Here is a 14,494-nt window from a genome sequence, read left to right as displayed (position 1 = left end):
GGGGGGACAGGGACTCCCCCAGTGCCTGTTGATCCACCCTGACTAGTTTATAGCAGGCCACAAGATCCCCCCTCAGCCTTCTCTTCTGGAGGCTGAACAGGTTCAGGTCCCGTAACCTTTCCTCATAGGACCTGCCCTGCTGTCCCTTGATCATGCGAGTGGCCCTCCTCTGGACCCTCTCGATGCTGTCCACATCCCTCTTAAAGTGCGGCTCCCAGAACTGGACGCAGTACTCCAGCTGCAGCCTGACCAGTGCCGCATAGAGGGGGAGGATCACCTCCTTGGTCCTGCTTGAAATGCATCTGTGGATGCATGACAAGGTACAGTTGGCCTTCCTAGCCGCCTCCCCACACTGCCAAGCCATGTTCATCTTGGAGTCAATAATGACTCCAAGATCCTTTTCCACCTCCATGCTAACAAGAGGGGAGTTCCCCAGCCTGTAGGTATGGTGCCGGTTGTTCCTCCCCAGGTGCATCACCTTGCACTTGTCTGTGTTGAACCCCATCCTGTTCTCCTCCGCCCATCCTTGTAACCTGTCAAGGTCCAACTGTAGCCTATTGCTCCCTTCTATTGTGCCCACATCCCCCCACATCTTGGTGTCATCAGCAAATTTGAACAGGGTGCTTTGCACCCCCTCATCCAAATCACTGATGAAGATGTTGAACAGGGCAGGTCCGAGGACCGAGCCCTGTGAGACCCCACTGCCCACGTCCTTCCAGGCCGAGAAGGACCCTGAACATGTTGCAGGACAACTCATTATGGCACAACTAATATATTAATCATACCATAAATCTAACATCTGCTAGGGCTTTATATCACAAAGGTTTCTGAAAAGTATTAGGTTGGTATATTTAGAGAATGAAGGCTTCTTTCTGGCCACAAAATAGAGAACATAGGAGATACTGTCTTCCTCAATCATGACCTGGACTGACCACCATTTCTACTACCAGAGAAGTATGCCACTCTTTCTAGATCCTATAGACACTATTGTCAATACTGCCAGTTTTGGTGGCAGTTTTGTGATAGGTACATTTTTTCACTAAGAACAGGACTGAGACTACAGTTCAAATTAGCACAAATAGCAATCTGATCCATGGCATATCTGCACCCATAACTCCCTGTTCCTTTTTCTTCTATAGTTTGTTATACTATTAGCAGTTGTAAACATATACTTGTTTTTCAATCATACAAGGGAAGATAGAGAAAATATAACTATCTGTATTCTGTTCTGTGCGGCATCTTTTTTCTCTTAAAAAATGCACAGCAACTGCAAAAATAGAAATGCACATCAGCAGCTCCACCAATAGCCCTGCACAACAGCTATGCAGCCCTCACATCATCGAGGGATAGGACATTCATGTCCTCTGCTCTGCAAACAGGATGGGAACAGCCACCCCCACCAATGAAACAACGAAGGGTGATGTTGGGGGAGACTCCCTGCTACAGGGCACAGAAGGAGCCATTTCTTATCTGGACCTTTTTGCTTGAGGGGTCTACTGCCTTCCAGGAGCCAGGATCCGAGATGACACAGAAAGGATCCCTAAGATAGCCCACCCAACGGATCACTACCACATGTTTCTTGTCCATGTGGGCACCAATGATACGGTGACATCATGGGAGAATCATGGGTACTACAAGACCATGCGGATGAAGCTTCAGGACCTAGGGGCACAAGTGGTCTTCTCCTCAATCCTCCCATTCAGGGGCTGAGGACAACGAAGGGAAGAGTGCATTGAGGAGATCAACTGAAGACTTCAGAGGGAAATCACGGTCCTCTTAAGAAAGAAGAAAGAGGATTATAAACAATGGAAGCTTGGGGCGGTCCCCAAGGAGGACTATTCCAGGATGGCCCACATTTGCATGGAACAGGCTAAAGACAGGCTAAAGCAGCATTCGAACTTAGATTAGCAATGGGAATCAAGGACAACAAGAAGTCCTTCTTTAGGTACATAGGGAACAGGAAGAAAACAAATGGGAATGTGGGGCCATTGCTCAACAACTCAGGAGAGCTGGTTACTAGCACTCAGGAGAAAGCTGAACTCCTGAATGGCTACTCTGCCTCAGTCTTTCACTGGACCAAGGGGAAAACCATGCCAGGTAGAGTACAGGATAAGAACAGTAGGAATAATCCTATTATTCCTACTATTGCCATAGAATTGGTATATGATCAATTAATAAAATTAGATGCATCCAAGTCAGCAGGACTGGATGATCTTCTTCCAAGAGTGCTGAAGGTGCTGACCAAAGTCATTGCAGAACCCCTGGCAAAACTCGTCCGCAAGAGGAGGCTGAGAGGTGATCTTGTGGCTGCCTACAAACTCATTGGGGGGGCCAGCAAGAAATAGGGGATATAATGTTTACCGGGGCACCTGTCAGGGTAACTAGAAATAATGGCCACAGACTGGAAGAGAGCAAATTCAGATTGGACATCGGGAAAACATTCTTTACAGTGAGGGTTGCTAAAATATGGAATATGCTTCCAATAGAGATGGTGCTGTCCCCTTCCTTGGAGGTATTTAAAAGGAGATTGGACAGACACCTGGCTGGGGTCATCTGACCCCAGGACTCATTCCTGCCCGGGGCAGAGGTTCAATGATCTAATAGGTCCCTTCTGACCTTAACATCTATGAAACAACTCATGGTGCTCTGGAGAAGTCCCTGAGGACTGGAAGAGAGCCAGTGTTGTGCCCATCCACAAGAAGGGCACGAGGGAGGACCCGGGTAACTACAAGCCAATCAGCCTAACTTCCATTCTAGGGAAAATCCTAGAAAAGCTCATCGAGGAGTCTTTCTGAGATAAGCTTGCAGAAGGCAAGATTCTGAATGACAGCCAGCATGGCGTCATTGCAGGCAGGTCTTGCCTTACCAACCTCATCTCCTTCTATGACCAGGTAACTCACCACCTAACACGAGAGAACAGGTTGACATTGTATACCTATCCTTCCAAAAAAGCCTTTGATCTAATATCCCACAATGTCCTCATGAGAAAATTGGAGGATTGTGGGTTTAACTCTGAGACAGTCAGGTGGGTGAGAAACTGGCTGCAGGATAGGACCCAAAGAGTCATAGTGAATAGATCTGTGTCATCCTGGCCAGAAGTGGTCAACAGTGTCCTGCAGGTGTCAGTGCTCAGTGCAGTACTTTTCAACATCTTTATTAATGATTTGGATGGGGGGGTGAAGAGCTCACTGGCCAAGTTCGCGGACGATGCCAAGTTATGAGGGAGCATGGTCATGCCTCAAGATAGGCTACAATTACTGGCAGACCTAGGCAAGCTTGCAAGTTGGGCGGATCAGAACCTGATGAAGTTCAACACTGAGAAATGTAAAGTGCTCCATCTCGGGATAAGCAATCCCCAACACATCTACAGGCTTGATGGCACCAAACTGACTAGCACCATGAATTAAAGGGATCTGGGCATAATAACAGACCACAGTATGAATATGAGCCAGCAGTGTGATGTTGTAGCTAGTAGGGAAATAATACTCTGGTATGCATCAATCGATGCATCTCTAGCAAACCAAGGAGGTGATTCTTCCGCTCTACTCAGCACTGGTGAGACTGCAGCTGGAGTACTATGTCCAGTTCTGGGCACCACACTTTAACAAGGAATGGACAAGCTTGAGAGAGTCCAAAGAAGAGCCACTCGTATGATCAGAGTCTTAAAAAGAAAGCCATACAAGGAAAGGCTGAGGGAGCTGGGACTCTTCAGACTGAGAAAAAGTCTGAGCGGGGGACCTGGTAGCAGCTTACTGCTACACTAGGGGAGTACATCAAGAACTCAGTGAGCAACTGTTCACCAGGGCACCCAAGGGGAAAATGAGGAATAATGGCCACAAACTCCTGGAAGATCGATTCAGGCTCAACATTAGGAAAAACTTCTTCATAGTCAGGGTGTCCAGAGTGTGGAATAAGCTCACTCCAGAGGTAGTGCAATCACCTATCCTGGAAATCTTCAAGAGGAGACTAGACAGTCACCTTGCTGGGGTCACCTAGCCCCAGTTATCTTTCCTGCTTGGTGCAGGGGGATGGACCCAATGATCTTCTGAGATCCCTTCCAGCCTTACAATCTATGAATCTATCAGATGGTGTCACCATGTAGGCTTCAGATTCCTCAACCTTTGTAGACAGCTTGATGGCAGTGGTCTGCATGCAAGAGACAGTATTCAGTTCCCGGGCAGAGGGAGGAAGCTCTTGTCTATGAGAATCACCGATTTGCTGAGGAGTGCTTTAAACTAGGCATGACTGGGGGAGAGGGGAAGGTTTCATTGCTGTACATGAAACCACTACTGTACACAAATCCCCTTTCCATGATTACCCAGGAAAGGGCATCGACGTAGTGGACATCCAGATGAACACCAATGCCCTGAGATACTTGCATAGTGACAGAAAACCTGAGGTGACCAGAGGAAAACTCAGGTGCCTTTATGGAAATGCCAGAAGCATAGGCAAACAGGAGGAACCAGCTCTCCTTCTGATAGCTGACAAATTCAACCTCATAGGGTTGATAGAGACCTGGTGGGACCGGGCAGTGGATATTGATGGCTATAGGCTCTACAGGAAGGATTGCATTAGGAAGAAAGGAGGAAGAGTGGCTCTCTATGTGAAACAGTGGTACCCCTTCCCTGCAGGTCAGGTTTGATAGCAGGGAGAGGTCCCTTGAGACCCTCTGGGTCAAGATGCAAGGGGGTTCAGAAGAGGGAGACCTGATGGTGGGAGTCTACTACAGGCTTCCCTGCCAAGAAGAGGAGAACAATCAGGCATTCTCCAGGTAACTGACTGAGGCAGCCAGTACTAAAGACTTGACTGTCATGGGTGACTTCAACTCCTCTGACATCTGTTGGGGGACCACTCAGCCAGCTCCAGCTGGTCAGCCAATTTCATGGCAACTCTTGATTGCCTGTTTCTGTCACAGGATGTCGAAGGACCGACTAGGCAGGAAGCCACTCTGGACTTAGTGCTTACCAAAGGGGAGGACACGGTAGGGGATAGGGACCTGAGGATTGGTGGTACTCTGGGTGACAGTGACCATGATCTGATTAGGTTCACCATCCACTGGAAGGCTAGGATTTCAGCTAGTAGAACAGAGATCCTCAATTTCAGAAGGGCAAACTTTAACAAATTCAGTTAGTCTAGTTAGAAAGTCCCTCTGTGACCACAAACTGGAGGATCTGGGGGTTCAGGAGTAATGGTGCCTCCTCAAAGGAGCAATCCTCTCTGCTGAAAAAGAGGCCATTCCCATGAGATCCAGAAGTGGGAAAGGAGCCAAGAGACCCACTTAGCTCAACAGAGATATTAGAAAACTTTTGAAAAAGAAAAAAGACACATAGAGGCAATGGAAAAAAGGACTGGCAACCAGAGAAGAGTTTACTCATATAAACAGGGTCTGCAGGTATGAGATACGGAAAGCCAAACCAGGCATGGAGAGTAAGCTAGCATCCGAAATTAAGGAAAATAAACACACAGTCCTTCTACTGGTACATGGGGAGCAAGAAAAAAAATTGAGCTCCACTATAGGACCCCTACTGAATATGAAGAAGCAGGCCACAGTAGATCCCCATGAAAAGGCAGAGCTCCTAAATGGTTACTTCACATCAGTATTCCAGAAAGCTAACAGGAGCTGCGCACCTGTCCAGAGGCCCAGGGAATATGGGGAAGTCAACACACAACATGAAATCAGCCCCGACCAAGTGAGGGTCCTCCTAGACAATTGGACGTTTTCAAGTCTGTTGGCCAAAACGACCTACATCCAAGTGTCCTAAAAGAACTGGCTAAACTCACAGCAGGGCTTTTGGTGAAGCTATTTGAAAAAGTCGTGGAACTTGGGAGTGATCCCACATGACTGGAAGACGACCAACGTAGTACTCATCTTTAAGAAAGGGAGGAGGCATGACCCTGAAAACTATAGACTGGTTAGTGTGACTTCAATCCTAGGAAAAACTTTAGAAAAAATTATTAAGGAGGCCATCAAATGACAAGCTTGTAGCTGACAGTGTATTAAGAAACATCTAGCATGGCTTTGTGGTGGGTAGATCATGCCTAAGGAACCTGGTGTCCTTCTACATCCAGGTAACTAACCAGCTGGACAAGGGATATGAGGTAGACATAATTTACCTAGACTTCAGTAAGGCCTTTTACTCTGTCTATCCATGAAATTCTCTCAGTTAAACTAGAGAGTACTGGCCTGGACCAGCCTACAATGAGGTGGGTGAATAACTGGCTTAGAGGCTGGTCCTAGAGAGCTGTAATCGACGGGATGGCCTAATCCTGGAGGGCTGTCTCCAGTGGTGTCCAACAGGAATCGGTGCTTGGATCCATGCTTTTCAACACATTTATTAATGACTTGAAGAGGTGGAATGCTCTATGATTAAGTTTGCCAATGATGCCAAGCTGTGGGGAAATGCAAGCACACCAGAGGATAGGGTAAGGATCCTGCATGACATAGACAGACTGGTTCTATGGGCTGATCAGAATCAGATGAGGTTCAATAGGAAAAGTGTCAGGTCCTTCACCAGCGTAGGAAGAACCTTCACCATAACTATAGGATAGGTGGTAGCCCACTGGCTGGCACAGCATCTGAACGGGACCTGGGGGTCACAATCAACCAGAAGATGAATATGAGCCAATAGTGTGATGAAGTTGCCAGCAGGGCAAATAGAACTCTGGCCTGCATCAGCCGATATGTTGCCAGCAGACCCAGAGAGGTGCTTCTCCCTCTCTACTCAGCACTGATGAGGCCACAGCTGGAGTACTGTGCCCAGGTTTGGACACTGCACTTCAAGAAGGATGAGGATAAGCTTGAGAGGGTGCAGAGAAGGGCCACCCATATGATCAGGGGCCTGGAGGATAGGTCATATGAGGAGAAACTCCAGGAACTAGGCTTGTTCCGTCTGCATAAGAGAAGGCTGAGAGGTGACCTGATAGCTACTTACAAGTATATCAGAGGGGAGCAACTCTTCAGGAAGGCACCCATGGGGAGGATAAGGACCAATGGTCACAAACTGTTAGAGGGAAGATTTAGACTGGGTATAAGGAAGAACTTTTTCTCCATAAGGGTAACTAGAACCTAGAACACACTCCCAGCAGAGGTGGTGCAAGTCACCATCCTTGGAGGTGTTCAAGAGTTTGGACAAGCATCTCTTTGAGCTAGTTTGAGCTCATTAACCTCCTGCTTATGGCAGGGGACTGGATTTGACGATCTTACAGGTCCCTTCCAGTCCATTGATTCTATGAAACATATATATCTTTGTTTGAAAGTATTTCTTATAAATAATTATTAACTGTTCCTAACTCTTGTTTGAACAATGCATGATGACACTATGTCATACTATTCAGCACTTACCAGGAGGGGAAAAATGTTATCTTCTACACTTTAAGAATGTGTTTCAAACAGTAGATTAATTTTAAAAATAGGCATCACTGTAAAATAAAGAACTTGGCTCAACCCTTTTTAGCAAAATAATAATAAAAACAATTAAAAATAAGTTGCAAGTGGAATGAAAGTAAATGAAACAGGGTACAGATTTGTATGCAAGCTTTTGTGCCCTGTGACCATAAAATAGGAGTTCCCAAAAAGAGTTTTATGAACCACCTGTGGTCCACAGAGCACTTGAAGGGCTTTTCTCCTTGTTTCCAGCTGTAATATCACATTAAAGACAACTAAAAATACATTAACTACTTCTCCATGCAAGTAATTTCTATAGTTGTTGCAAAGATGTTATATGGCTGCAAGTAGGAAGAGAGAGGAGTGTATAGTTATTAATAGAAAAGGAGGGGGTTCAAAAGACAATCACTTTATTAAAGTGAAGTCCATAATATGGTAAATTTTGAAACTTTCTGCCACAGAATCATTCTCAAGGGTCACTTTCAGTGTTTCCCTATTATTCTGAATTCCAGTAAATTATATCCAACAGTTAAAGTTAAATGTCTGATTAGTACCTTAAGCAAATGCCTGCTCTGAAACATCTGGTTACAGTTAGCAATGTGCCTAAGTACCTTGCTGAATCAGGGCTCATTTGCTAAATAAATTACTACAGATGGTATTTGGGTTTTTAGTAAAAACACATTAAGTGACATTAAATGGATTGCATGGAGCTGTTTCAATATCAAGTCACTTGGTAAAAGAATATTCGATATCTTCCATGTTGCTAGATTTTTGGTTATAGCCATGTTGCTCTAAGGACATAGGCAGGCAAGGTTCTTTGGGTAGATGTGATATCTTTTATTAGACCAACTGAGTAGTAGAAAAATAGTTCATTGCAAGCTTTCAGGCCCAATCACCCTTCTTCAGGTACAGGGAGTCTCTGCTGTTCTGAGATCTCCAAGGAATGAAAGAAGCTAAAAGTGTGACAGGATGTCAGTGTGAATGTAAACAGGTGTAAATTAGGAAAATAAAAAAAAAGATGGGGGCGGGGGGAGAAGAAACAAGAGGGAAAAATGCCAAAGGTAAGTAAGGGAGACTACTGTACTTGCATTCTCCAAGGTAGAAAAGAGGCTGTCTGTGTTCTTATGCACCCAAATGAGAATTTTCTAGATGCATGAGTGACATTTTGGACATTTATACTAGGGCTGTGCGAAGCTTCGGTTGCTGATTCAATTCGAATCTGAATTGAATCAGGAGACCCTTTAATCTCTGCAAATTGAATCAGAACCCTCTGAAATGATTCAGAAAAATTTGACGATTCAGACAGACACAACTTTAAATGTTTTTTTTTACATACTTCAAGGTACAAGGCGGCTCGTTTATGCTGAAATGGTGGGGTGGATGGAGTATCCCACAGAAGCATGGAGGGGTCCCCAGCATGCTCGACAGCGGACCTGGAAGTGGACCAGAAGCACTTCTGATCCACTTCTGCCCTCTCGGCTCAGCAACTGGTGCCTCCTGGGTCTGGGGGGGACACTGCGTTGCCAACTGCTGAGCTGGGAGAGCGCGGGGAGGCCCCCAGCGTACTCAGCAGCAGACCCGAAAGGGGACCGGAAGTAGTTCCAGTTCACTTTTGGGTTCACTGCCAAGCATGTGGGGGGCCCCCCCATGCTCCTGTGGGATGGTCCATCTGCCCCATCATCTCAGCATTTGTAAGCCACGCCTGGTACCTTGAGTTATGTAGAAAAAACATTTAAAGCTGTGTCTATGGCGATATCTCTGATTCGCTGAATCAGCATTGAATCTTAAGATTCAGATTCGGCTGAATGAAATCGGGGACAGTGATCTGAACCAATCAATCAAATCACTGTCCCGATTTAATCTGAATCCAAATTGAATATGGCCCGTTTTGCACATCCCTAATTTATGCACAGTTAGCAAGTGCTTACACATCCATGGACCATGGATAGGTAAGCAGCCCTCTGGCTGCTGAGTATATGCAGTAGGCTATGCACTGACTAGGCAACTATGTGGCTATGTATGTATGTACACTGGGTATGAAGAAGTTATAACATTCTACCTGGCAAAAATCCAGGACTAGTGGGTGTTAGATGCTGGAGGAGAATGATACCTAATGTTTAGCCACAGTAGCTTGGGGGTTAGGGCAGTGGGAGACCAGGTTCTGGGCCCCAACCTCCCCACTCAGACGAGGTTGTAACATGTAACTTTCGACTTACAACCAAACCACAGATCAGGCATTATCCAGTCCTCCTTTGGGATCTGGTTCCATGGGCAACAGAGAGAGGGAGACATTTGGGGCTAAGAGAAAGAGAACAAACTAGAGGGTGTGAGCTCAGTGATACGGATGCTGCACTAGGGAGGAGCAGGCCCTTTCTCTCTGAGACAGAACCCTTCCCTAGCACTCTCTAGCCACTGACTATTAAATGCAAGGGGCATTGGCTCAGCTTCAAAAGCAGGGCTGAAGAGGGGACTGGATAATGTCTAACCCGGGATACTGCCTGGTTAAAGCTTATCTGCCCACACTATAAAAGGTAACAGAATTGTAACCTGTGTGTAAAATGCTATGTACATGTTTTGAAAATGATCATTTGGGTGAGTAAAGGGTCACAGAATTTGGCCCAGAGAGCACAAATGAGAGGTAACTACTTGCCCGATAGTATGTCACCATTATAGACAAGGCAGGCCAGAAGACTACAGAAATTTCTAAGCTCTCTTTTTTTTTTTTGATAGATGCTTTGCAAGAGCTTTTCAGCTTTTCTTGATTTTGCAGACCTTGTTGTATTTATCATTTTCTTGAAAAGAGCCTCCCTCTGCTCTCCACCTTGCTAGTTAACCATATCTAGCTACAAGTCATACCTAGTTACTTGAACCACAGGTACATCTAGGACAATTACACTTATATTTAATTTACATGGTTCCAATGACCAATTTATAATTTGTACCTGAACTTACAACACCTCTTCATATTAAAAGGCCTGTGCTTCATGTGTCCACTTTCTGTTTAAGGCCTGTTTTCTTTTCACAGCTTGACTACTGCTCGCCACATTCAGTTTACTATTCAGTTTACTCTCAGTTGCAGGAGAGGCAGCACCCCCAAGGTCCTAGCACCTGCCTTTGTGTATAATATGATTATATATGCCTATATTTATTTGCACCTGCATTGTTCACTCATTTGGGTCACTGATGTATCTTTGATAAAACCAGTACTTGTTCCAAGAAACCCTGTTTGCAAAATGTCTACTTTATGTTGCAGCAGTAGTGCCAAGGTTCTCTCACCTTAGACCAGTCTCCCATTCTCCAAACGTAGCATTTAGAATAGTCCTCACAATCTTCTGCTTCTTTCGGTCTTGTGGACAAAACACACTTTTTGCGGGGATTGGTACACCTCACTGTTCGATGTCGCACTCCTTTGCCACATTTTACAGAGCACTGCAGGAAACAGAAACGTGTGATTTACAACTGTGCAACATCCATAAATGACTGGGTATTCAATCTAGAGGATTTAGGCAGCCTCCAATACGATTCTGATAAAAGACTGGGCAATATTCACTCTAGTAAAAAGTTACTTTAAATCAGGAGTTGGAATCCTACAGTTTGCAGGCTGTATCTGGCCTTTGAAGACACTAGATCCAGCCCATAGGTAACTGGCTGCACACTCCAGCTAAGGCAATGGAGGAGGCACCCCCAGGGTCCTAGTGCCCAACTTTTTGTCTCTATTCCCTTCCCAGCATCTGCTGATCATCGAGGAGCTGTGGGGAATGCAGCCTGCAGTGGGAGCTGGGTCATAAGCAGCAGCCCATGGTTGCAAAAGCTTTAAATAAAATATAAACCCTCCTTTTAATTAATTAATATAACTGGTAGTAATGGTAGGTCACAGAAGACATAAATTGCCTTTGGCTTTAAAATATAAATGTTTTTCCTTCTTACTCTACCAAAGAAGTACCCAAAGAAAATACTGGAACATTAAGGTGTGCTTATATCTAACATAGATATTTATTTGTCTGGGGAACATTAGTCACAGAAATTGCACAGGAGTGAAGGACAAAGGAGTGAATACACCAAGTTAACCATGAATCCTCTTGGGCCTCCTGTTAGATTAAAATTAAATTAAAATTAAAAAACTGAAGACTTCAGTGGTTTTGTGATTACTCTATTCTCGTTGGTTCTGATGCTGAACTAGTTAAGATAAGGATTAAAACAGAAGTACACAAAACCCCCTTATAACAGTGTATGACATCCAAATATATAATGGATGTGCGCACACCCACAAAATAAAAAGTAATAGAGGAAAGTTAAATGAGAAATAATGTAAGAAATTCTAACTACTGTTTTCAAGAAAAAGGTGGAATAAAACTTCAAAAAATCCCTAAATGCAAATAATAGACCTTCTTTGGAATTCATTTCAAAATTGCAAAATTATATATTAAAAGTATATATGTAGCAGTCCAATTTGTTTTACCACATCTCTTTGCTACAATTAAAAAAAGAAATCTATTGGAGCAATAATGTGTGAAAACTGCCTTAAAATAGCATGGCTGTGTACAGTTGGAGGAGATGGCAGACAAGTTTTGGCTTTTAAGAGCCCTTCTTCAGAACTAGGAAAGGAAGGTCCTGCTTTGAGCAACAGGTTGGACTGGATGATCTCCTGAGGTCCCTTTCAACCCTAATTTTCTATAATTCTATGAAGCAGTTACAGTCCAAGCTAGGTGCAATTCAGAACAACTAATTTAGTTTAACCTCATTATGCCAATTAATTTGACCACTTGAAAGGGAAGTGGGAAGTGATCTGTCAAGCAAATAAACAGCAGAGAGAACAAGTAAGAGCTAAGCTATATAATGATGCATCAAAGCAAGGTCTTGGTCCATGGTTTTTGATGTGCAGTCGAGTGATGAATTTCTGTTCACAGGCCCATTTTCTGAAGGAATTGTTTTAGATGCCCTTTGAGGACAAGAACTGTGAGGTCCTGAAAATGAGCAGCCAGTTTGCATTGTGCTTTTCTCCTTACCTCCACACTGTATACTCAACAGATCACCAGATTTCCTTGTTCTCCCTTTCAACTGTCCACTCACCCCACATTGCAGGTCTTCACACTTCCCTTACTTGTCCACTCTCCCCTAGGAAGGTCACAGAACTTAGCTCATCAGGCTGCTACCAATGACTGCTTCCCTCTTTTACTGTGCTCCTTACCTAGTCACATGCCTCTTCACACCCTCTTTCGTCCTTCTGTCTGCCCCACACCCACTACCAGGGATGCTGGACCAAACAGATGGGTGGATGGGTGGGGTCTCCATGGAAACTGTCCTAGGACCCCTGTGGGCAGACTGTACTCCACCAGGTGGATGGGTTGGGGGCTACAAGTGGGCAGGGAGTGGCATCTGGGAGTGGGGCAGGCAGGTGGGGCTGATGCTAGGGCCAGGATCATGGGGCAGAGACAGTACAGGGCCAGGGCCAGGGCCTGCAACAGGTGCCAGTTCTGTGGGCAGGGATGTGAAGGGAGCAGATTGTGGCTCTGCCCCAGGCCCCAGTCCCACACTGTCACCATTTCACGATCTTGACCCCAGCCCACCTGTCCTGCTCCTGGATGCCACCCCCTGCCTGCCCACAACCCCAATCCCATCTGCCCCTCCAAGTGTGACCTGCCTGCTGGGGTCCCACGCCAGTCTCCATGGAGACCCAGCCTGTCCACATTCTTCCTCCAGTGCCCCTAGCAGTGGGTGTGGAACAGACTGGGAATGACAGTCCAGCTGCCATGCTGCCCACACCCCACTCCATGCCCAGGAGGTGGTAGGACCAGCTGCACATGCCACAGCCTGGACTGCCCCCCACACCTGGGCCAGGTGCGGCCAAGGGACCCACCATGGGCCAGATAAAATCCCTTGGCAAGCCATATTTTCCCACCCCTGGACTAGAACCTGCCAATTGCTGCTACCGTTTGTCTGTCTCCAGATGCTTTTTTTTTTTTTCTTCATAGACATTAGAGCTGGAAGGGACCTTGGAAGATCATCGAGTATAGCCCCCTGCCCAAGCCGAGGATCCCAGCAGGATAAGCATCCAATTTACTCTTGAAGGTGTTCAATGTAGGTGCTTGAACCACCTCCAATGGCAGGCTATTCCAGACCTTGGGGGCTTGGACAGTAAAGAAATTTTTCCTTATGTCCAGCCTGAAATGGTCTTACAGTAGTTTATAACCGTTTGACCTCGTCATCCCTTGGGGCGCTCTGGTGAACAAACGTTCCCCCAGATACTGGTGGTCACTCCTGATAAACTTATAGGTGGCCATCAGATCACCCCTGAGCCTGCACTTTTTTCATGTGCTGCTAGGACAAATGGAAGAAATATGTAATAAAGAACCCGTCTAAAGACAAAGATAAAGTAAAATAAAATGCACTTAGTTCTATTGGCTCCTAATTACCAGCTGACATTCCCAGGCAGTAAGTAAGTGTTACTTGCATGAGTAACACATCAGTGTCCCCGAGGTGGCTGTGATGCCCCCTGGTGGCTCCGTGACTGTGCTCTGCTCTACCCCTAGGACACCTTCCTGTCTCATTTGCCATGCCTTGATGGTTTATAATATACAGGGAGGTTGCCCACAGGCCTTTGCTAGGCCTCAGGCCCACTGGTTCCAGGGCCCTAGCTGGGCCTCTGTAGTCATCTATGCCTAGCAGAACACCCAAAGCCTTAAGGGCTAATTGTGTGGCTCCAAATCATCCCCTTTACCATGCCCCATGCCTCACAGGTGTTACCAGTATGTTGTTCCCTCTGTTAGGGTTTCAGTCTCTTTGGCCTCTGCCCCTTTAATCTCACTAGGCCTTCTAGCCTAGGCCTACTGAAATTGGACCTGGCTTTGAGGCACTAGCTTCCTTTGTCCTTTCCAGTCACTGGGTCTCTGGCCCCTGTCTGCCCCTGGCCCCTCTGTGGCTGCACCCTCTCTGGTGCTGCTCTGGGCTCAATAAGACATTCTAGTGCCCCCTGCCTCCTTATCTCCTCTTCCAGCATCATCCCAAACCACTGGTAGAAACAAAATAACATAAGCCCATGGGGCTGCTACTTTGTTAACAACAAAGTAGCAGCCCTCTGCCCCTTTAAGGGGGAAAGCCTTTCTCCCCTTG

General features: G+C 45.9%; 1 protein-coding gene across 5 annotated transcripts in view; it reads right to left on the bottom strand.

Annotated features, from left to right (window-relative positions):
• ADAMTS19 (ADAM metallopeptidase with thrombospondin type 1 motif 19) overlaps positions 1-14,494 on the bottom strand; it is a 271,308-nt gene that overhangs the window by 29,766 nt on the left and 227,048 nt on the right. For 4 of the 5 annotated variants that reach the window (XM_025214090.1, XM_025214093.1, XM_025214092.1 and 1 more), the window contains one exon: positions 10,661-10,813. In XM_025214090.1, coding sequence (XP_025069875.1) covers positions 10,661-10,813 — 153 coding nt within the window. Of the gene's footprint in view, positions 1-10,660; positions 10,814-14,494 lie in introns of those variants that run through there. The other variant, XM_025214095.1, reaches the window with a different exon arrangement.

This window comes from Alligator sinensis, unplaced genomic scaffold (assembly GCF_000455745.1).
Source record: "Alligator sinensis unplaced genomic scaffold, ASM45574v1 scaffold1001_1, whole genome shotgun sequence".
Taxonomy (NCBI): Eukaryota; Metazoa; Chordata; order Crocodylia; family Alligatoridae; genus Alligator; species Alligator sinensis.
The sequence above is the reverse complement of the archived record's forward strand: the minus strand, read 5'-3'. Positions and strand labels throughout refer to the sequence as shown.